The sequence below is a fragment of the Condylura cristata genome, unplaced genomic scaffold (genome assembly GCF_000260355.1).
Source record: "Condylura cristata isolate star-nosed mole 26May11 unplaced genomic scaffold, ConCri1.0 scaffold00010, whole genome shotgun sequence".
Taxonomy (NCBI): domain Eukaryota; kingdom Metazoa; phylum Chordata; class Mammalia; order Eulipotyphla; family Talpidae; genus Condylura; species Condylura cristata.
In genome coordinates, this window is record NW_004567111.1 from 46,916,279 (window position 1) to 46,940,898 (window position 24,620).

Below are 24,620 nucleotides of genomic sequence, written 5' to 3' on the forward strand. Positions count from 1 at the left end.
GGGGGCTCAGGCCTCCAGCTTTAAATTCTAGTGAAAGTTTGAGCTTCCCCTGGGTTATTAGTTCATGTAGAAGCAATGAAAGTAGTGAAACAACCCTTACAACTTGTCAGAGATGCTTTGGATTTCATAAATCCTAAAACATTGCAAGATGGTTTTTCCAGTAAGGGATTTCAACTAGAGAGTATCGCACACACATACACACACATACACATAGCACAACAACTAGAAAGTATAAAGAACTGTATCAATTTCAAAGGCTTTGAGCAGAGCTGGATTAAAAATACAAACAACTGGCTTTGCGGGGACCCAATCTGTACGTGAGCTACGTGGATTGTTGATGGAGCTTCAGCAAACTTACTGTCTTACATTAATACAGTAATGGGGCCATTAATAACAAAAAATATATTTATATCTTTATCACTGTTATTTGGAATAGATTATGAGCCAAAAATGTGCTATGAGTTTGAGAAACGTGACAAACTTGGCAATATGTTACAAACTCAAAGTATTATTACCATAGACTTTAGTATGTACTTTCTGGGAGTAGTTTCTGCAGTTTGACAGGGGCTGATTGTGGTTTGAGGTTACCGGGTTTTGATTTAGAAATTCCCATCCACCACTTGGCAAAGCATTGCAAATGACAAGAACAAAATTAGTTTACAAAACGGAAAATGAACTCTCACAGCTGTCTGAAAGAGACCAGTTTCCTGGTTCCCATTTCTTGGGCGGATGTTGGAGAGAAGCTGTGGGAAGGGTGTGGGGGGTTCAGGAGTGAGGTTGCCCTGTACAGTGAACCCCTTTCCTTGAGGAAACCATTCAGTGGTCACATTTTAGAAAATCCTCTTCCCTTTGTGGATTTTTGTCTTTGAATGATGGATCTGTCCTATTCATTGCCAGACTATGATGACAAAAATCTGTAAATTTATGAGAAGCATGGCAGTTTTGAAAGGTTTACTACCAGAAGATTCAGATTTAGTTTTAAAACAACCCCGAGTACATTTGAGTGCTCTTTAAGAGAAGTTACATTTCACGTCCCAGTGTGTAACCCTCCACTCTTGTTGATCACCCCAGGGGTATATACCCCTTGCAGCCTGCAGCCAGGGACCTGTGACTCTCTTTCTCTGCATTTTACACTGCAGTTGGGCAGAGAATATAAAGTAAATGAAGATCTACCTTGAAGAAGAGAGGGGATAAGATGCCCAGATGGAAAGGGGAATTCTATGTCATGTACAGTTTTTCATATAGATGACAGATGAATATTTTTATTTATTATTACAGTATCACTGGGGTCCTGTAATTTCTAACAAGTTCTGCTGGCACAGAAAGATGGGTGTTTATGTATTTTTGTCGAGCAAGGCTGGTTTTTATTAGCATGGAATATTTTGGTAGCTTATCTAGGTTCTTGTTTTTTTTTTCTCCCTCTTGTTCTTTGTGAATGGCTTGGCTTAGAAGTTATCTTTTCAAAGTAGAAGGTAGATGAAATAAGGGAGGAAAAAGAAAATTTAAAGGCCAGGAAGATATAGGAGGGCTTGAATCAGTTAAATACTTGCAGTGGGTTTATTCAAATCAGCCCTTTCCACTAAGACAGAGGTTTTCAAACGTGGTTTCACATTATAATCACCTGGAAGAGTTTACAAGTCCCAATGGTCAGTTGGCAGAGCAATATCAATTATATCAGAGTCTCTAGGGGCATAACTCAGGCATGGGACCTTGTGCTAGACACGGCACTGAGCTTTCTGCTGCAGACTTTGAGTCCCGGTTTCCTTGTCAGTAAGCTCAGAAAAATAATTGAAGGACAAAAATAAATTTGGAGAATAGCATTGATAAAGTAGCAGAAGAATAACATGAGATAAAATAAGTCAACCCTTTCAAATAAAAATGCAATCACAATAATATATTTGATATATATTATGTAATATGTATATATTATGGTGGTGATAACTTACAAATCACGAACAAGAAAATTTTTTGGAAATCTCAATGGAGATTATGTGCTTATCACTAATGTACATTTGCTATCAGTAAACGTGCCAACTGGGAGAAAATGATTAAATCTTGTCCTAGTCTCTGGAATGATCAAGGTCTTTATTACCAATCTTAGTCTCACATAATATGTGCCTAAATCACATCATTCTCCATTAGATGAGTAATAAGGTAAATAAACTTAGCTAGGACAATTCCTACTGGTATTTTGTAGCTACATTAAAGCAAATGGTTGTGATATTATAAAGTTGATAATATATGAATTAATGAGATGAAGCTTGAAGTACACACAGGATTGTTTTTTAGAGGAGGGGTCTTGTTCTTTAATCAAGCTTCTCATATGTCAACTTTAATCACAGTTTGCATTTTATCAGCACATAGATGAGAGTGGTTGCCTCAGACTCAAACTCACCATTTATTTATGTACCTATGAAGTACTAGCGCTGAAGACTGTCTTCTCGGGATCTTCAAATATATAATTCTCTCTTCATCTTCATCCTCACAGCAATCTAAGAGACAGATACTACTCTCTCCATTTCACAGACAGTTTCAAAGGAGTAAAATGACTACCCCAGGTCACACCCTAATGCTGCCTTGTGGGAACCATCCACTGAGACACCATGCTCAAAACTCTCCCAACAACAGAGCAGAAACCCAGCACACCAAGAAGTACATTGGGATTTACAGCCAGAGAGAACAGAACATCAACATGAGCCCAGGGGAAGCCCCTGGAGTAAGGTTATCATAAGTGGCTTCTGCTGGCAATATTATTCAATTTCACTGCCCTATGCTCTACTTTGCTTCCTAAGAGAACATCTTCTCAATCTTAACTGACCCAAGGTGAAAGGAACAAGCAATGAAGAAATGAGTAATCACAGAAGACTCTCTGATGACTCCTCAGAACCCCTATAATTATTGTTAGCCTTTCCCCCTTATGTAGTGTTCTCTGTGGTAATCATATAATTTGATCAGCAAAAGTGAAATATCTTGGCTTGTTAAATGACCTTTCAAATTCCTAATGTATTTATTTTGATTGCTTGGTTGTTCATTTGTTAAATTCACAGACAGCAACTATCAATGCTGAAAGCTTACATGTGTATTTTTTTTTCATTTGTTATTTTGAGACAAAAAAACCCCTTTTTTCCTGATTTAGTTAATACTATATAAATAAAAGTGTAAAAGTTAAGCAATAACTTTACTCATTACATTTTAAAAATGTATTTGCTAAACTCAATATATATTTTCCCTTTATAATCTAAGGTCTTTTCAAATTACAAAGGACAATTTTGGGTTCTTCCTGGTGGTGCAACAAGTTAAAGCACAGCACTATGAAACTGTCCACAGCCACTGCAGCATAGGTTCCATCCCGGTCAGGGAGGTGACCCACATGGTACAGCAGACCTCTCCTGTTCCACCCCCTGCATCCCTCAGCAGTGTATTTCAATTAATCTGCCTGTTCTGCTCCCCACTCTGTCTCTGGTGAATCCTCTCACCCCCTGCACCTCTGGCCTGTCCCTTGTTCTTGTACGAATAAATACGTCTTTAAAAAAAAGGACAATTTTTAGTTTTATATCTCCTAAGTTATTTTTAACATGTTATCTTTGCTTTAACTATACTTAAATAATCTGAAAGGGAAAATAAAATGATAGTCGTATTCACATCCAGAAGGAGCTATGGAATATAATTATGACAGACAGTGGGCCACATGTAAAATGGTGTACAAAACAGATTAGGAAGGGAAAGAGAGACCACTGAGATATGTAGATCGCTTCCTGGAAGCAAGAACTACTTAGTTTTTCAGAGGTAGCAGCCAGGGTCTTATGAATTTTGCTTCTTTACCCCAGTAAGTGGGATATCATTGATATAGAGCTGTTAGTTTAAACTCAGGATAAAGGATTATGCTGTCCCCCAGAGCTTTCTAGTCCCTTGTGTGTATAGATGTTTGTTTACACTCATGAATCTAGACATATTTGTAAATAAATCTAGAAAATATTCCCATCTTCCTGGATATCTCCCTCCAAGCTTCCTCCAGCATGGAAGTCTGACATCTCCTCCAGGAAGTCTTCCATGGCCCTTCCTCACCATGATCTCTCTCTATAGAGCCCAGCTGGAGTAGCCGTTCTCCCATCTTGTGGGGCTGGTTGTATCAGACAAAATTACTGGAGAGCAGACCTGGCAGGAAATAATCCTCCTAATGACAATGGATTTAAAAATCCAAAATGACTCTTTGCAATCTTCTATTAATTCCTTTCTTCCATGGTTCTTTTTGAAACTTCAAAGACCCTGTTTCAAATTCAGATTTTCTGGTTTATTCTCTGTGGTCACAATGTCAGTCTTTCTAGGGACAATGTGTAATTTGACAATTTGTGGACCATGGGCTTTTAATTAGCATCAATGAGAACCAAATGCTGCCACCAAGAGAGTCTGTGGCTGGCTTGTGTCTCTTCCACCCTGCACTTCTAAGGGAAAGGCACTATGACCTGGGTCAGTTACTGCGGAAAGGTTGCTAACTTGTATGAACAACCACTATAATGATGGCAATGTACATATTGCACTCTTCTGCAATCTTCACATGACGTCTTGTATAACAAAGGAAGGTAGAAAAAGTGTGATACACGGACTTCATATGACATAGGCTTAGAGTTGGAGATATCCAGCTGCAAATACTGCCTCCATCACAAATCTTTGGGAAGTCACTCTGGGCATGCATGGGATGCTTCTTAAACATTCCCACGTCATGGAAGGTAATTTTTGTTTAACACCCTGGAGCAAATGTAAAGGTGGCTGAGGTTCAAGTGACTATTGGTGGGCTCTGGCCACCCTGCTTGGTTTGTCTTTGCAGCCTGATAGGATTATTATCTGTTCATTTGTATATCATTTGGGAAGTTCTAGTATAAAACATTGTGAAAAACCTTTGGGCCCTCCCTCGTGGTGCAGCGGGTTAAAGCACATCACTAAGAAGCTAAAGCCACTTTAGCATGAGTTCAATCCCCACCCCGGAGGTGATCCACATGGTGTAGCAGACCTTTCCTGACCTGCCCGCTGCTCCCCTCAGCAGTGGCCTGTTCTGTTCCACACTCTGTCTCTGGTGAATCCTCTCACCGCTCCTGCACCTCTAGCCTACACCCCATTTCTATATGCATAAATAAATAAATCTTAAAAAAAAAAAAACTTTACTGCATTTTTGTGCATATTCACAAATGTGTGCATTTGTGGGTATGCATAAGATATATATATATATATATATATATATATATATATATATTGGGTTGTCAGAAAAGTCACGATGTATTTTTGCATAGAAAACACAGAAAAGTATGTTATAATAACCACGCAGGAGGTGTGAGGCATCAAGCTCAGATGTGTATTGTTTGGGAACAGGGGGTGATGTCTATCAAGTGACAGAGCATGAACTAGATTCCATACTCTTGTCACCTCACATATAGTCTGTCTCAACAAGATGCTTTTAATATAACTTATGCTCAATAATCAGTTATTTTGAAAAAAAAAATCATAACCAGACACTCAGAGAAGTGGAACAACTTGCTGCCTTCAACTTTCTGCCAGATCATTCAAATCAGTAGAGAGGACGGCATAATTTATATCAATGAACTAACATTTTGTTTGTCCATACCTATTCCCCTGTTGGTATCTTTATCAAAATCTGTATCTGTTTTCTATTTGGCAGTCAAAATCATTAAAGCTAGATATGCAGAACTGGCATCTGTCAATGAGATAAGAATAGTACTAACACTGTAAGACCGTGGGGAAAACACAGTATGTTATGTATGTTAGATGCCTAAAATAGTCCTGGGCAACTCTGTAAATTAATCATTTCACTAGGATTGTTTATTATTATTAAAGTCAAAGTTCATCAATCAATTGCAGAGACATATAAGATTAAAACAATAATGACTCTGGTGGCCCAGGGGTTAAATCTCAGCTCTGTCACTGCTGCTCAGCCTCACTTTGATCCCCTGCCAGGAAGGTGACCCACATGGCACAGCAGATCTCTCCTGTGCTTCCGTCAGCAGTGTATTTCAGTAGATCTGCCTGTTCTGCTCCTCACTCTGTCTCTGGTAAATGTTCTTGCCTCCTGCCCCTCTGGCCTATACCCCAGTTCTTCTATGCAAAAAGAAACAAAACACAGAACTCTGCTCTAAAAAAAAATCATTTCACAGCTAGAGAAATGTGATTAAACACTTGTACTCAAATAGTAGCAGCAGAAATAACATCTGGGAGCTTTTAGAAATTCAGACCTATTCTATTTGAGCCTGCATTTTTTTTAAAGATTTATTTATTTGTGCATACAGAACTGGGGTACAGGCCAGAGGTTGAGCCTGCATTTTAATGAGATTCCTGGGTGAACTGTGAGCATGTGCAAGTTTGAAAAGCGCTGTATTGGAGTACTCCAAGGTTTCTGCAGCGACTCTTGGGTCATTCGTATTTTGGGTAGAACTGACACAAAGGCAGTACTGACTCAGAAAATATGTTCTTACTTACTGATAGTGATTGAGCCCTAATCTGATCCACACAGAGTAGGTTGTGGGGTAGTGGGTAGTGACCAAACATACCTAGACAGTAGAAGACAGTGCCATCTGAACCAAATGATATGCTTTGTGCAAGGGACTATGGGCATGCACATCAACACTAATACATCCGAGATCCTCATGGAGCAAGGGAGATTCCAGAGCTGTTCTGGTACACTTGAGGGGGTGGAACTAACACAATACAACACTTTAAAAGAAAAGTGACACCATTAGGAAAGCTGCACTCTTAAAAAAGGCAAGATAGGACTGAACATAAGGATGAGAAGGAGTCACTTACATTAACCCAGGGATGCTCGAGGACTTGTATGGCTGAAAATCGCTGATCAACATTGACCAACAGCATCATGGTAATGAGCTCCTGTGAAGGTAAACAGTAATCCCATATGTCTTACTTTTAAGGTAAACATACAGATGTTCTCAAATGCAGAACATGCAGAAGTTTTTTTTTTTTTGGTTCAGAAAAGCTTCTAAACCTTAAATATATCAATTCAAATTACTCAAACTACCTAAATGACATTGTCAAAAGTTCAAATAAAGATAAACATATGGAATTATAAATATATATCTTATATTTGATGGAAAAATTAAATGAAATTCATATTAAAATCAGTTCCATAAACATGTTAATAAAGAAATATAAGTTAATAAAGAAATACAAGTTAAAGAATTAGTTTGCCTTAAGAATTTTGCTCTTTAAAGACAGATTCAAAAGTTGTTTTAATATAAGAATCACATATTGAAAACTTACACTTTCACTTTGACAGCTGGAAGGAAAATGGATTTTTCCTCTAATTGAAACAAGGCATATTTAATTTTGAAAGCAAGAAGTGAGAAAAACTGACAGAATTGCTAGTAGCTAGTTGGTAAAATAGAAAATATTCTTTAGTAGCTAAAAAATTCTATATAAATTAAAACTGTTTGAAAAAAATATCAGGTCAATCAATCCAAATAAAATAGAATTTTAAAAAGGTAAATGACCTAATATTTCTTAAATTAGTGAAACTTCCTGATAAGTTTTAATTAATTGGATTAATTAATAAGGAAAGCAGAGCTTGAGTTTTAATGATGAATTTGTCCACTCTGGGGTTAGCTGTCCCCTTATAACAAAATGGTTAGATTCATATAAATTCCTTATATTTACAACTCTGAGTATCACTCCATGATGGGGATAAATTTATTTCCGTTGATAGAGAGATGCTACCTATACTTTTAAACATGGGTCAGGACTTATTAAGGCAACTACTGTATGTGATACACTTTGCCAGTTCCCAAGAGGGTGTAGGAGATGGTTCTGTCAGGAACTTTGAACCCTCACATTAGGGAGTGACTAATTTGAGAGCTGGACAGGTTCCTGAGGGGTCTGCTCATAGGTGAAAATACCTCCACTTCCATCTCTGGAGTTGTGCACTTTCTCTGTGACTACTCTCAATTTCCCATAGGCCTACAGACATATTTCTAGACAGTCCTAGGAAACGAGAGACGTGGGCTCAAAATGCATCATTTTCTGTGTAAAGTAGCCAGGCCAATGGAGTCAGTTCTTAAATCTAACTCTTTCTCAGGACCACAGAAGGAAAGGCATATACATTGAATAGTCAAAAGATAATTATTTCTCCATATGGACTTTTCAAAATTAAAATCAATGCTTGGAGACTGAAATTTCAGGAATCATTTAAAAAGTTCTCTTTATATCTTATGGTCTAATTTTGTCTTAGTGTGACATTTTTATAATTTTATTAAATGTTTATTTTTAGGTAAATGGATCAAAGATCATATTCCTTATCCCCCTCTGGTTATCAATCTTAGCTGTCTTTCAAGGGCCACATGAAATCACAGCTTCTTCATGATGACTTTCTTAAGCATTTCGACTCATGCTACATTCCTCTACTGTGACTAACTGTTTAATTCATTCGCTTATTTATTTCTTCATTAATTAAATATATGTTGAACACTGGTTTTGTACTTATTGATCACTATTAGGCACTGATCACATTGCAATACACAATTGACAAAAAATCCTTGACTTGATGGAATTTACATTCTAGAAAAGAGAGAATAGTGAAACAAATAAAATGTAGTTATGTATGTGGTAAGTAATTAAATAGGAAAGTAGATAGTTAAGTATAGGTAGGGTGCTATCTGGTATACCAGATGGACATAGGGGTACAAGTGCCATAGAGAAAAATAGAGAGGAAGAGAAGGTGTGGCAAGTAGGGCTTAAAAGCTAGGACTGGAAACAGGATCAGAAAGCTTCACTAAAAATTTAAATTAAAATCCATAAGAAATGAAACAACAAGCCATGCAGATATCTGAAGTGGTCTCAAGCTTGATAGGCAAGGAATAATCATAGCAATGTGATAAAACTGACAAGCGAGGGAAGCAGAGTCACTTCATAAGTTGGGATGACTATGAACAGATGGCTTGATGATTGTGAAGTCTTGGGAAACCTAGTAACTGCAACAAAAACGTGTACAGAAATTACATTTATGTAATTTGTTCCTGCAAGCAATGATCCAAAGTCAATAACCCCACTGATACACAGGTTGTAAGAAAGGAGGAAGCATTAGACACCTACCTTTGCAGAATCGGAAACATTATCCCAGTATGGAGAAGGAAAGTCCACTTGTCCCATCAGAATTTGATCAAAAAGCACCTCCTGGTCATCACCACTTCTGTTTACACGAATGAACAACAAGTAAAAAACAGCACCAAAGCATCAACTCAGAGTATGTCTCTTCATGCTAATGCATTGGAACCCTTCCTTTCCCCATAAATGCGTAAAATATTTGTCCCTAAGCAATTCAGAATGTCAATATGGAACTGTTTTTTTTTTTTTTAAATTAAGAACGAATGAGGTTTTAAATTATATGAGGAAGATTTATGGAAGGCATGTAAATTAGCATGCACAACATGGAAAAAATAACAGGCATTGCAAGTAAAGTTCTTATTAGGTCCCTGTTGCAGGCTGCTCTGTGCAAAAAGGCCAAATGGATCACTTAGAGAATACAGGAATGCTTTCTTGCTGCTGAATAAAAGATTGCTGCCCATACCCACGGAAAGGAGGAAAACCACATAGCAGAATGTAAGTGATCACACCAGCTGCCCAGGTGTCCACCTTGAGGCCATATCTGGAAAAGTAAGCAAGGTTAGAATTAGTAAAGTCAGGCCAGGACAAATTATGGGGCATGGCAAAATAGATCTACTCTAATTCAAGGAGAGCACCATCAAAAAGAAATTATGTTAAGCACATAAATAACAAGGAGATAGAAGTTTAGGCTTTTATCCAAATATCAGAAAGTGAAAGATATCAACACAGGGTTTATCAAAAGCTAATCAACTGTATGAATGGAATGGACCTTTGAGACTAACTCACTAGCTTTAGAAATAATAATTACATATAGGACATTTTCCAGTTTGTAAAGTAGCACATACATTATCTTAACACTGTTAAGTTATAGGACGAGTACTTATGTCTATTTTAAAGAAAAGTTTCAGAGGGGTAAATAATTGTGCTCAAGAAGACACAATTAGTGGTTGAACAGGGTCCACCCAACGTCTTCAAGATCTCATCCAATCCTCTTCGCCGCCACACACCACTTCCTCCCTGAAAGCCATCTGGGGGTTCATAGTTGACTGTGTCCTTGAAGGTGGTCAGGCCTGGCTTTGCATGTGGGCTTCCAACGTACTTGAATTTGATGAGTAAAAAAGTTCTTTTCTAATACATATCACTTTATGGATTTCCATTCTTAACCTTTCATTTTTCTACCTTTCCTGTCTATGATACAAGCAGAAATATGATCATACTTGATCACATCAGAGGATACAACCTAGACGGCTAGCTGTAAGTCAGTTCTGCTAATAGAAGGAAAAAGGAGGGCTGCCTTCTTTCGGTGTCCCACCCTTCTTTATCCTTCTAAGAAGAACAGCACCTTCAGAGCCCACTATGTTCCTTGGTAATGAATGAGGCTCTTCGCAAAGAGACTTGGACTGCAGGAAAGTGAAGAGCTTACATGGTACTTCAACCATCAGAGTTTGACTTTATACATGTGCAAAATGGTAATCACCCCATCTACTGGAAGAATAAGAATTAAATAAAGGAGCTTAGAGCCTGGTCTAACCGCTGTACATAGATATTCCCAGCAACCCAAGGGTGTACTCTACAGATAATCAATGAACCATTAAGAGAACCAAGAAGGGATTGGGCTTGAGAAATAGCAGAAGAGAGAAATAACCATGAGACACTGTAATCATAGCACACAGCAGTGTCTGTACCTTTTATCCCCCAAATAAGTTAATTACCATCACTGTATGTTTTCCTGTTAGTCCAAACATTTTTTTTTTTTTTTACTCTGGAGTTAATAACTACTGTTCTACCCTTAACAAAAGCCAAATGGAAACCTTAAACAGGATTGCAGTAATTGGCAACCTGATTAGGGAAAATGGCTCCCACTTTAAAGTTAAAAAAAAGAAAAAGAAAAAGAAATCTGATAGCCTATTCTACCTGGGTGGGAAAAAGCAGTACTGTTTCTCCTATTCTTGAAGTAGATGGTTATTTTGTAACCCAGCACTTCAATAAATACATAAATTTACCCAGTCTCTGCAATGATTTCTGGAGCCACATATGTCGGGGTGCCGCAGACTGTATACAGAGGGCCATCAACGATAGTGGCCAGCCCAAAGTCCCCCAGCTTCAGTGATTTGCTGCCATCTTGGTGTTCATAAACCTAAAGTAAAAGTAAGTAGTGAAAGTGTCTTAAAACCAAAAGATAAAAAAAAAAAAACTGCTGAAAAAAATGGAAGGGCAATGTAGTTTAGATTTACTGTATTTATCCTCAAGTTAAAAAAAAAATCTGGCAACAATGTAAGGATATACACAGAAGAATATCTTTTTTCGATTACAGCTGAATTGGAAACATGGTGAACAAACGAGAGAGAAATTTGTTCTATAGATTATGGTAAATTCATACAAGGAGATGTTCCATGACCATTAAAATAGCGACATGGGTTTATATTTATTGAAATGAATTATGTTTGGAAAGTGAGGACAGCAGATTTCAGAAATGGTTTGTATAATGTATCTATTAAAAAAAAACTCATACAAGGAAAAATGTCTGAAAAACTAAGTGTTGGTGTGTCTGTATCTGGGTAGTATGAATTATGTGATTTTCTTTTCCTTTGGCTTATTGCACTTGATGTTTTCTGCAATTTAAGTTGATTTAAAGACTACAATGACATAGAAAGTCTCTAGTGTAGTATTTCTAATTTATGAAAACAATTACCTCTTCATTTTAGTATATTAGAAGCTTTCAAAATTTGGTTCTTTAGTAATTGATTAAAAAACTACACGTATATTAAAATACTTTATTTTCAGAGTCCCATTTCTGATGAGACCTATTTACTTTTTTTTTATTAATAATTGAAAGGGATATTAACTTTTCATTTCACCTGTGGCAATTTGGAAAGATTTATCAAGTGCAGCGTCAGCATTCTGTCCAGGTTTCCTTATTAAAGCAGTAAAAGTCTCCAGTCTTTCACCCAACAAATCAAGAAAAGGAAGCATGTGACCACAGGCAGGTCCATGCCTTTAATTCTAGTCCATGATCAAACCAAACAGATCTCCTCCAAAAACTATTCCAAAAAACTTACATTATCTCGAATTAAAGATTGAAGAACATTCAGAGTTTCTAATTCAGTACCCTCTATTGGAATCAACAAGATAAAAAGAAAATCACAGTCCAAGGCTAGTATTTCCAGCAAATGTGGTTGCCAGGAGATGCCTCAAGGAATGGTGAAATTTTCCTTGTACATGAAAAGAATTCATTGAGCAAGTGAAGGCCTACATGTTCTTCTGTTATCGCTCTATGATCATCTGCACTTGTACAGCAGTTTGAACCTCCTGCACAGCAAGGCACATCTCCACACATCAGGAGTGCCGCTACCGTTCACACGCCCTGTTGGCCTGCTTTTGAGAAACTGTAGAGGAGCTTCTCATTTCCTTGCAACATAAAGTGCAGATGTTTGGCCAGCTAAGCTGCAGTATCAGCAACGACCGTTTGGATCTAACTATTTTGGCAGCGGCAGGCAGTCAGCCCCTTCTTCTCTGGAGAGTCAGTGTCTCTTCTGGGCAGGACACATCCTTTACATGTTCTTCACATTCAGAACATGGAGGCTTCTCTGAAAGAACTCGGCTCTGATCAAGACACCCCGCGAGCAGGCACTGGAGCTATCTGCACTTGGGCTGTTAGGGCAAAGATAGCTGTGTGTGGCTTATGGATGTGGCTTTGCCCAGCTGTTGACTGAGATGGACACCCCTTTCTGGTTTCATGAAGCAGCTGCCTAGCCCTGGTGAACAAGTTTGAGTTAGAGACTTTGAGGCACCAGAATTGCAAAACACAGAGTTGTCCCCAACCTAAACATTTTCAGGCAAAAAAAATCCCTCCGTTGTAGTCTCACATGCCAGCCTTTTGGGCCATCCAAATGACAAGCGAATGTTTTTCATGAAAAGAAATCTGAGATGGAAACATCTACCAGAGCATCTAGTTTATCTTCCAGACAGAACAGAACTGTTTACTTCCTTAATTCCATTTTGTTAGGAAAAACTTTCTAAGCTGCAAAACAATCTCTTGCTTTGATGCTCTGTTAGGTCCAAACATTCACGGGGCATGTTTTGTAAGGTGGTGCAGACTTCAATCTACACAACTCCATTTATACAGGAATTTTGTGACTTTTCCCTAAGCATACTATCTGTAATCACCTAACTTTATTCAAGAGTTGGATAAAAACAGATGTTGGTAGATGTGGTTATAAGTTACATTTTCATTCTGAATACGTCCAGCTAATTCTCTTGGAAGGAGCAAAGGTGTGGTTTTTGTACACCTATATTTTAATAGAAATTTCATTTAATATGTAACTATATGCTAATTTCATTTAATATAGCAGCGCATAATAGTTCAAAATTTCAATAACTCAGGAAAAAAGCATTATAAAACTATCTGAAATAAAGAAGATGGGATAATCTCAGTGTAATAATTCTTCTAAAATACACCCAATACCATTTAAACAGAACATATAGACTCCATTATTTCACTATTCTTTTTCTTTCCCATTAATCATTTCTATATGTCCCTTATTTTGTTTGAAATTAGTGTAGGAGAATTTTCAAGAACACAAAGAAGTTTACATGATGTTTATGAGAGACAATAAGAGCTTAAACACAAAGCCCTATTCCAGGTAATTGAAAACATTTCTAGACACAGTGCATTAGAAATGCTTCAGCAAAATGTTTTTGCAGGTGAATAACTGTCCAGACCTTTATTTCGGGACTCTGTTTAACTTACTGTCAGGCAAGGCAGGAAACAAGGTTGCCTTGGGTTTTCCTCTGTCAACACTTTTTGAGAAAGTTACAGAAGAATATATTCCAGGGCTTCCTCTCCTCAAAAATGAGGACATGTTTCCTAAGTGGAATAAGGAGCCTGTTTCATAAGTGGGGCTCACCATCAGTGCCTGCGGGAACCCAACACACACTCACCCTTATTTCTTCCTAAGCCAATAACAGAGGAACATGACTGAGGCCATTGAAAAATGCAATTCTGATTTTCACACACATACACAAAACTTAAAAAGAAAAACATAATTAAAATTTTCCTTAAAATCACAGCTTGCTAAATACATCTGTTTCAAACACACTCATACGCACATGCGCGCACACACACACCCGCTCAAAATCATCTGCAGGAAGGATTTTACCAACTGGCAGCTATAAATTCATTTTGAACTAAGTTTTTAATTAAAAGTTAAGAATCAGAAAAGCCTCTAACGAGTTTACATCGAAAGTGGCTCGTCCTTGGCTTACACGGCTCTGAGTTGCTCCTCAGCTACTCGCCTCACCTGACCGTCAAACAGAAAGAACATGGCCAGACTACAGCCCAATGCAGCAAGTGGGGTTCTGGTAGAAGAACTTTGGGGAGACTACCGTATTTTAGAGCCTCCATAAAACAAGACCCACACTTGAGGTGAGAGTACATTAATTGTCAATCAAAGGGTATTCTCAACATGTGATACAATTTAATGTTCCTTCCAGGTCCTTTAAATGCTATGGATGTTTCCCCACATTTTAAACACCGAGGGGCTATTAAAGAGATGGGGATTAGTGCAAATTACCCGGTATGTAGTGCTTTCACTGTTTTAACTAAGCAATAAAACTGTGTAATTGTACAACACTAATTGAATGCAGCTACACATAATTGTGAGCTGCCATATGTATCCTATTACCATAAAGACTGTCAGTATTTTGTAAGCTACTCTTGTGATCATTGCAGATGGCTACAGTCAGAGAAGTTGTTCTCTAGGGTTTATTATATGGCTATAAAGACATCCCATGATTTGACAGACTAAATGTGTTAAATGACAACAATTATGAAAAAGGTTCCAATTAAAAGCTGAAGCATGTCCCAACCAAGAATAGATATAGTGAAAGGTCAGGTATGTAGACTTTGGCACACTGGTATTTTACACTGGATTTTTCTCTTTTAAATAAGAATTCTATTTTTGTTTCTTTTCATTTGCCTGGGATTTTGCAGGAACTTTAACTCGCTGAACAGTAGATGTTTGGGCATATGCCCGAATTCCCTCCGATTGGAAACGGAGACCATTTGGAAAAGTTATTTGAAAAAGTGAGAGTTAATACATAATCATAAAATAATTGTTCGTGAAACAAGTGTCCATAAAATAATATGAAAATTCACTAGTAACCTGAACCCAGTAAATGGTTTTTGAAACTCCTGCAATATAAAGCTAAAACTGATTTATATAACAGATGTGTTGGAACAAACGTAATTCTCAATGTTCTTATGAATTGAAGGATAAATAATCCCACTGAAAGCTAGTTGATTAATCATTAGGAATCACTGAAAGATTCTTCAAACAGGAGCTCAATAGTTTCTAAAAATTATTTCACTGAATAGAATTGAACTAAAGTGGCAAGAAACCAAGAAAAATGTCAATTAACTTGTAGCAAATATAGCATTTTACAAATACTGATTTCTTTCCAGTCATGATATATGACCTTTATGATGCTTCCTAGGGAAAATGGATTATTAACTGTACATCTTTAATCTTTAAGAAGTAAACTAAAAGAAAATTCATGCAGGGAATTACTATGCAAAATACACTGTATAGTACACATACTTTAGAATTGTTAATTAATTAATAATAGGTAGTAAAGTAAATCTTAAACCAAACTCATTTTACATTGACATGTAAAATGTTAATCAAAAGTTAAATGAAATCATTAACAAGAAAAGTTGTATAGAAGTCAGAAGAGTGATAACAATACTGGAGAGAAAAATAAAATAGTTTTTCCAAGTATCATGCTAGAAATAGCTGGGAAGATGGAGATTTGAAAAGAGCCTCCAGGAAACCTGATACTCATCCTCATATTAAAATGGTCACATACATTGCTAAAAAATCCTATTTAGCTGTAGTGAAAAAAAGATGAAACATGTACAGTTTGATTCTATTAGTAATGGTATATCCTAAATGCTAAAACTGTGGGGAATTCCACATTATTGCACATTTTAAAAATTACAGTTAGGTTTTTTTTATACAAGTAATATCCAATATGTCATTACAGGAATATTAGAAAAAATAATTATAGACAAATAACCATTGTTTTCTCATTCTGGGTCATGTATTTCCAGAACTTCCTTTCTCTCTTTCCTGCCCTTTTTATTCACTGGACTTTATCTCCTGAATGTTTTCCTAAATGAATATTCACATCTCCATTTTCAGTGGTTGCTGGATAGTTCACTGTATGGATGTATCATAATAATCCAACAATTACTGCCACCAACATTTACTAAATAAATACATAGGATATGCGAGGCATCGTTGAGAACTTCACACTCACTGTCCCATTTGATCCTCCTAATAGCCCTTTTAATAATTATATTGATATGTTTTCAAGGGGAAAAAGAGGCCTCAGAGATGTCTGATAACTTGTCAATGTTATGCAGCTAAAAGGTGGCAGAGTCACAACTTTGCCCACGTATGTTCTAGTTCATGATTTTAATCAGTCTGTTCTTCTGTCTCTTCATCATACCATTATGTAACTAGTGCATGCCCTGACATATAGTATATACATGTATGTAAAGCTATACACACATACATTCCATATTTAAACACTGACAAGAATATATGATTTTCTCTTTAGATTAAATTCCTAGATGTAGAATTACTTGGTCTCAGAGTCCACATATTATTGAAGCCTTACCAAACTGCCTTCAGAAAGCTCCTATCTTGCACCAATACACATGTTAGACTGGTATCCCTATAACTCTGCCAACACAGTATTATTATCATTGATGTTTGCTAGTCCAATAAGGCCATGACACTAAAATGAAATGTTTGATATGATTTTAGTCTTCAGTGACAGAAAACATGAAAGTGAAACAGACAGATACAGACCCACCAAGGGGATATGCTTCCCTGTGTCTTCTCCTTGATGGAATGAGAGGATTTTGGAGAGGGCCTTCTGCAAGTGTTGAGTAGCACAAGTGGCACATTATTCTATTAAACAGTGTTTTGGGAAAAGGTTGTTTTTTCTTCTATTTTCCCTAAATGTTTACCTACATTTAGAGGCATTTTTTTTCTAAGTGCCTATATGAAGTTTTTCCTTATGTCAAACCAGTTCTTTTACCCATTAACATTTTCTATCTAGTTTGAGTTCAGTGCTCTCAACCCCAGCACAAAAGTTTCCCCGTCTCCCCTTTGTGGCCTTTCATGTATTGCAGAGAGAAACCATGCTGCACTTTCTCCCAAGCCTCTCTGGGTTCTCTTGCTGCCCCTGGTGTGGGCTCAGGTCCTTTGAGGCAGCAGTGAAGTGGTATGAGCCAAGTGGAGGACATCACACTGACACTCATTCAGTGAGGAGAGACTAAAGAGCAATCTCAGTATTTTCAGCAATTACGTCATGCCATGACTCACACTCAGCTCATGGTCAATGAACAGCCTTTGACCTGCTCAGGTCAAGTTTACCTAACATGATTTTCTGCAACGATCATTAAATCAACTATACCAAAACCACTTAGTCCATTGAGATTTGTGTTTCTTTCTTGTTAAATTTCATCTTACTGCCTTTAAGCCTTTTTAGAGCCAAAGATATTTTTGGATTTCAATTCCATCACTTGACAGAATTCATTTTCAATTCAAGTAGCACTGGTATCACTGATTAGAGCAAGGCCATGCAGAAGCCTGTGTGAGTCCTGACTACCTTCCTTCGGTTCATCCCTGAGTATAAACCAACACTCTGGAGGCTCAAGTTTATAGAACAGTGGATTGACTACAAATCGACACCACTGTGTTTCTTCCTATGACTGCTAGACATAATCTATTTGCAACATATGCCTTGTCTACCAACTTAGTCAGCTGTTCTATCACAAAATGGATTTATCTGGGGATTAAGAATCATGGGATTAGGGCAGAAGGAAATCTGTTGTTTTGTGAGCTTGGTGTCGGGGTGAGCTGGTGATTAGAAGATCTAGAGCACAACCTATATTCCTCACTTGAGAACTGGGAAGTTCACTGATCGATATAACCCATTTAGTGAAAGTCAGTCTTCAGCTGCTTGTGTGATTCTGGTAGTGACTAAGGCCAAGCATGAATATCTAGAGGTAGAATTTATAAAGGAAATTTTTGACCAAGAAAGACAGTTTCTCTGAGATATTGTTTTGTCCCAGAGAGTACAGGGAAGTTTGGAAGGAAAAAGTTATTTTTCTTGTGTATTTCAAGCAAATCGTTGTTTATTTCTGGGGGCTAGTAAACACTAGTGATGTAAGTTACATCTCTGCCAGTAAAAACTTTAACTTGCCTAAGGAGATGGCATCTGCTTATATATATTTTTTAAATAACCCTCCCAACTCCCTGAAAGAAATAGACAGCTATGCATGATTTTTGCTGCCAAGAATGCAAGCTTGCCATCTAGTGGCAAATCATATAAACTGAAGGTAGATGATCTTAAGGCAAAATTCTTTTCATTTCTTTTTATTTTTTTAAGAAAAGTATTTTCAATAAACAGTGCTGGGAAAATGGACTGTCACATGCCAAAGAATGAAATTAGAGTACTCTCTCACACCATCCACAATACTCAAACTGAATAAAAGATTTGGATGTAAGAATTTAAGCCATAAAATATATAGAAGAAAACATGGGCAAAGAAATGCAACATACATATGAAAAAATGTTTAACATCAATTATTATCAGGGAAATACAAATCAAAACCACAATGAGATTATCACCTCACACCTGTGACAATGGCCCCTATTAAAAGAAAACAGAAACAGTAAGTGCTGGCAAGAATGTGGTAAAAAAAAATCCTCTTACACTGCTGGTGGGTATGTAAACTGGTCCAACCACTTTGGAAGTTTGTGTGGAGTTCCTCAAATTACTAAAAAATGGATCTACCATATGACCCAGCAATTTCACTCCTAGGAATGAACCCAAAGAACACAAAAACTAATTTGAAAGGAACTGGCACTCCTATGTTTATTGTGGATCTATATATAATAGCCAAGACATGAAAACAATCTAAATGCCCTAAAACAGATCATTAGGCATCAGGCAAAAAGAACCAGGTAGAGTCACTGTGATGATTAATTTGTGAAAAAAAGAGAGCAAGAGAGAGAGAGACAAAGGAAACATAAGAAATGATCAGTTTCATTTTTCAATCTAGAATGTGACAGAAATAGCACCATAACAAACTTTTTCAAAAAAATTCTCTGAACTAATCAAAGACTTGAATAAACATTCACTTGATAAATACAGCATTTTAGTGCCAAACTATAGCATTTTTATAGTTCCTACAAGAACAAAAATTTAAAAAGAAATGATAAAATTTCTTTGTATATAATGATACTCTATGAAATGAAATCTAGAACTGAATTAAGAGGCTTCATAGCTGAAATAAGGATTGCATAAATAAGTACACAAATTTTGTTATTAGTTTAACAAATACTTTTTTTTTTTAGAGATCTCCTCTAATGAAAACAGTAATGAAAGTGTTCAGGAGCTCTTTTTATTTATTCCATAGTTTTTCTTGTAAAAAGAAAATGGATTAAAAAACTTTACTTTGTTACATTTTGCCATTGGGTGGCAAATTCATTCATGAATGAATAGTAAAAATTTAAAATCAATGTCAAATGAAAATGAAAGGTAATCAGTCAGTAAACATTTATTTTTAGGGGATAATTTAATTTTTAATACAAATACAAAGGGAATATAAAGGAAGTGTATTAATAGTTACATATTATCTCTTTTTCTTCTTAAATCCTCTTAAAGGAGTCAAAGGAGTTAAAGTCACCTGCTGAAGATCATAAAATTAGCCAGTAGAGGAGTGAGACACTTGACTTTGAACTTCTGTTTATAGTACTATTAATCCTGCGGATGTGAAAGTGTGTCTCCCATGATGGTTCTATAATTTCCACACAAATTCCACAGAATGTGAAATTAACAGAAGTCTCAAGTGCAATTAGTGATGGCACACTAATTTTGTTAAACATATTCTACTCCTTTTTATAAAAAATATTTTACTATGGCACTTATTTGATTCTACCTATTTTATACTATAACAGATTTAATCATACAAAACCCAACAACCTCCCGCTATAGTAAGAAGTTAGTACTGAAGAAGTAAATACACTTTAGTTTTTCATTTATATATATTTTCAAAACATGTTGTGAATGACTGAAATGGTTTGTGTGTGTGTGTGTGTGTGTGTACACACATATATATTCTTAAATAAGAAAAGAAAGGGAAAAAGAAGAAGGAACTTCTTTCGGGGGTAATTTATATACATCTGAATGAGCATAATACTTAAAAAATATCCTGCAAATTGTAATTTTAGTAAAAGTACACTGCTATATAATCATGTATGGCATTTACAAAAATAGATAATCCTCTGGTGAGAACCAAGGGAACAATGAGTACATAAACTGAACTGTGAAAGGGGAAGGAAATAAAACTAAAATTTCAATCTCTGAATTTTCAAGCATAGAAAGAGAAAATCTTTAAACAAAGGCTCAGTTGTAGGCCTGTTTCCCTTGAGAGAATTCTACATAATTTAGGACACAGGAGTAATGAATGCAGACGAGAGAAAATTGCTGCAGTTTATGGAGGTAACTACGCAGGAGAAAATGTTTAGGCTACTACGGATGGTGGAATTTGAGAACCAATTAAGTCAGAATAGGTCATCTGACCTCAGCTGCCTTCATTAAATAGTAACTAGAGGATGGCTAACATAATTGCAATTAATTGCTCATGTATTTATTGCTTGACTGCCATTTCCCCGTTTGAATGTCAATGCTATGAAGGCTTATGTCTTTTTTGTTCCCTGGCATACAGCAATCATGAAATAAACTTCTCTTCCTAATTCATCCCTTTATGGAGTCCAGTGATTAAAATCTTGAGTTTTGGAGTAGATGAGGACCTAGTCCAGATCTTGGTTCTCTCACTTATGAGCTTCTAATGACCTTGGGCAAGTCTTTTAACTTTGAAGCACCCGCTTTCCTTTCCTGTGAGACAGGACAGTGATAGAATTTACCTTGTGTGGCTGTAGTAAGGATTAAATGACAGGAGTGTAAAGCCCTTTGCTCAAGGCAGGTGGTTCCAGTCTGTGTTCACAGACTGTGTTCAGTCTGTGGGGGTCAGGCTGCTCTCCTGCCTTTAAATATGAGCGTCCATGTAGGTTGTGTGGGGGAGCTGCACCCAGATTCTAATTTGATAGGGCTGTAGGGAGACTTGGATAATTACAACCGGGAATTACTCTGGTCAGGGAATTTTGGACTATTCTTGAAGAAATACTGCTTTGAAAAGATAATCTTCAATTTCCAGATTTCTGAAGAGATGAATAAACTGATACAACACATGACTCTCAGGATTGGGTGATGAAAGCAAAAGAACTATTTTTTTTAGGTTGAGAAACTGAAGATATATGTCATTAAAATTCCAACCTGAATAGCCAGCAAATTTATGTTATTCCTATATTCACCAGTGCCAACTCCCTACGTCCAGTCTGTCACATTAATTCTTTTCAATACTGTCCCCTTAACAACTGAACCACGAAAGGATCACAAACATAGAGTTCAAAGCAAACCAAAGTCATAAAGGGAATAAGACGGTCTTTGATTTTTAAACAATCTTCATCAATGTTATTTTTATGTAGAGGGGCTGGTGTCTTTAAAATTAACTAGGGTTTTCTCTTAGGTTTTAGATATTATTGGGATGTAAATTTAGAACACCAAGAGGGTGTTCTAAAAGGGCATTACTTTTTATTTCCGCAAGTAAAAATTTCCTATCAAATAGGGCCATACGTAATATTGTAAGTGTGAATATATGTGAAATGCCCAGCTCAAAGAGTTAACTAGAGCCACAGATTTGCAGAGCTCTTTCTCCCCCCTGCTGCAGTTTTTTATTTACTAATAAGCCAACAACTCCTAATGAAGCATTAACCCTTCTAGATCAAATGAAAAGGCTAGTCGTTTCCAGCTAATTCACAGGAGGCTGTTGGAAAGTAGCTTTTATGTTGTTTTTTTTCCCCCTTCTTTTTTTAAGGAAAGAAAAATGAAAAAAAAAAAAAAGAATTATTCATATTCACTCATGGGTGTTTAGAATGCAAATTCCCCCAACTTGGCATTTCTCTTACCAGCAGGTTCTCCGGCTTGATGTCACGGTGGACTATGTTCAGACTGTGCAGGTATTTGATGGCACTGGCCAGGTTGTACAGCATCCCGCTGGCGTCTCGCTCAGTGTACTTGTTAGTGGAAGTAATGGCATCAAAGAGGTCTCCTCCCTGAGAGGAAAAGAACAGGCAGAGAAGCACACTAGCAGATGGTTCAATGGGGCCGCCTGGAGAGGCAGCTGACACAGTAGAAAGGAAATAAAGAATGGAGGCCGGCTCCTCATTTCTGAGGGCCTTTCTTGCTACTTCCTGCTAAAAGACCCAGAGACATTATGGTGATTTCTCTTTCCTGTGTTAAAGGCAGGGAAATTTCTTCTATTGTCTCCAAGACAGAGGAGGGCGAGGCTTCCCTGCCATCAGACACAATCATTTCCACAGGCCCCAGCCAGGATGGCAAGGTGGAGCCTGGTGGCAGAGCTGGGTCTCCCTGGGCAGAGGCCTGGTTATCCTGAGGGCACAGGCTAGATGCCTCACATAACTGCCAGCAGAAATTTAAATGCCTAATCTTAAACCTCCCCAATCAGAAACAGGTAATTCTGCAAATGGTGCCTTTACCAAAAAGTTCTGCTGTCTAGTGAATACACACGTACATTCCTTTCATTCTCTATATTTGGCTCTCTTAGGTTGGGCATAGTGTTTTATTTTCCAATGATGTGTTTTCTTTGTAAGGAACAAAGAAAGGGACCAGAAACTGTCATGCCAAAGGTAAGAGAGAAAGGGAAGGTGGAGGGTGGTGAGATAGCAAAATTTTCTAGAGCCATTGTTCATCTGAACTTTTGATTCCCCTGTTCCTTGTTAATTTAATGTTATTTGGCAAAACAGTGATTTCAGGCTCCAATTTTAGTTCCATTTATTTGAAGCCCTTTCAAAGAATTTGGGCCTGATTTACTAACCCAAATTTAGTATTTGCATCATTCTTGCATCAATACAGAACAGCCACTTGTGTTCATGTGTTTCCTAATGTGGCAAGGGACTGAATTTTTATTTTCCAATAGCAAAGGCAAAATATAACCTTTGTATGCTGGCGATTTTCAAACCTCACTATCTGGCCCGGTCCTCTGTCACCCTGTGCAGTTTCCAGCTGGGAGGATTCATCCATTGTCCATTCAAACTCAGCAGTTCTCAAACTAAGCCCTTATTATTTTTGTTATATAATAAATGTTTTTTCTTTCAACTTCCGTTTCTCTGAAAGATTATAATCTGTAAGTTTGGGGGTTGCTTCTGTGCCACTCTGGGGAGGGGAATCATGGCGGGCTACTTGAACATAATAAGACTTGTGGGGCTATGTGTAGTAACCCTGCAAAAACTACTGAGGTCCTAGTATCTGTGTTCCAGGTACCCTGTCATTCATTTCTTTACCCACAACAAAGCAGTCAACATATCCTAGTAGTGCTTCCTTTAAAGCATGTCTCCTCAGCTTCTGGAGTTTCCACTCCACCTTAAGAATATAAGTTCTCCAAGCAGTACCCCTTAAATTGCAGTCATGGGCTCTCCCAGTCTGCATTGTTGCTGAGGGCTCACTACCCACATCATCCTGGGCCCTGACAGCTACCTTCCCATTGGCAAGATGATAGCCTCTCTTGCTTTACCAACCAGTGTCCCTCTTCCCTGGCTGTCCATGTTCTGCCCCAGCTCTCAGTACAAATCGTCCAATATTATTTCCTGCTACTATCAAGTTCTCTTTTGTTCCAGTTAGGATATCCTTCTCTAGTCTTCAAAACTGACTAAAACTACTTGGCATTGCACACCTGCCCTCATTAGAGCGCCCTGCCCAAATGGCCCTTCTATTCCCTTTGTCTTTCTAACTTCTGTTGATCTTTTGGGGTGTGGCCCTGTTGCTGCCTCCTCTGAAACCTGCCTTCCTCTCCAGTCAGTAGCAGCTTGGGCGTGCACTCTTTTGCAGGCACAGTCTGAAATCTGGTTCCTAATATGATGGTATTACACTCATGCTAATTATTTCATTGTTTTCTGGAATACAGACATTGTTTATCCTGTAGAGTTGGTATTATATATGCATATTGTATGTGTGTGTGTGTGTGTAATATGTGTGTATGTATGTACAATATGTAAGTTTATGTATATAATATATACATATCTAACATGTATACACACACATATAGTTCCATAAAAAATGCAATTACCTGTTTCTATTTGGGGAGGTTTCGGATTAGGCACTTAAATTTCTGCTGGCAATTGCACGAGGCATCCAGCCCGTGCCTCCAGGATAACCAAGCCTTTGCCCAGTTATCCTTAGGGTTTAAAAGCAAGGCCCAGTTAAATTTCTCATAGGGAATGTTAGGGTTAGCCTGGGCTGACCTGTACATCTTAGGATGCTCCCCAGACTTGCCCTCACAGTGG

The 24,620-nt window shown here is 37.4% G+C and overlaps 1 protein-coding gene across 6 annotated transcripts in view; it reads right to left on the bottom strand.

Annotated features, from left to right (window-relative positions):
- Positions 1 to 24,620, bottom strand: part of DCLK1 (doublecortin-like kinase 1) — a 322,359-nt gene that overhangs the window by 23,136 nt on the left and 274,603 nt on the right. For all 6 annotated transcript variants that reach the window (XM_012723242.1, XM_004680202.2, XM_004680203.2 and 3 more), the window contains 5 exons: positions 22,227 to 22,373; positions 11,121 to 11,254; positions 9,581 to 9,658; positions 9,106 to 9,202; positions 6,811 to 6,891 (listed from right to left, as the gene is read on the bottom strand). In XM_012723242.1, the coding sequence (XP_012578696.1) occupies positions 6,811 to 6,891; positions 9,106 to 9,202; positions 9,581 to 9,658; positions 11,121 to 11,254; positions 22,227 to 22,373 (537 nt within the window). The remainder of the gene's footprint in view (positions 1 to 6,810; positions 6,892 to 9,105; positions 9,203 to 9,580; positions 9,659 to 11,120; positions 11,255 to 22,226; positions 22,374 to 24,620) is intronic.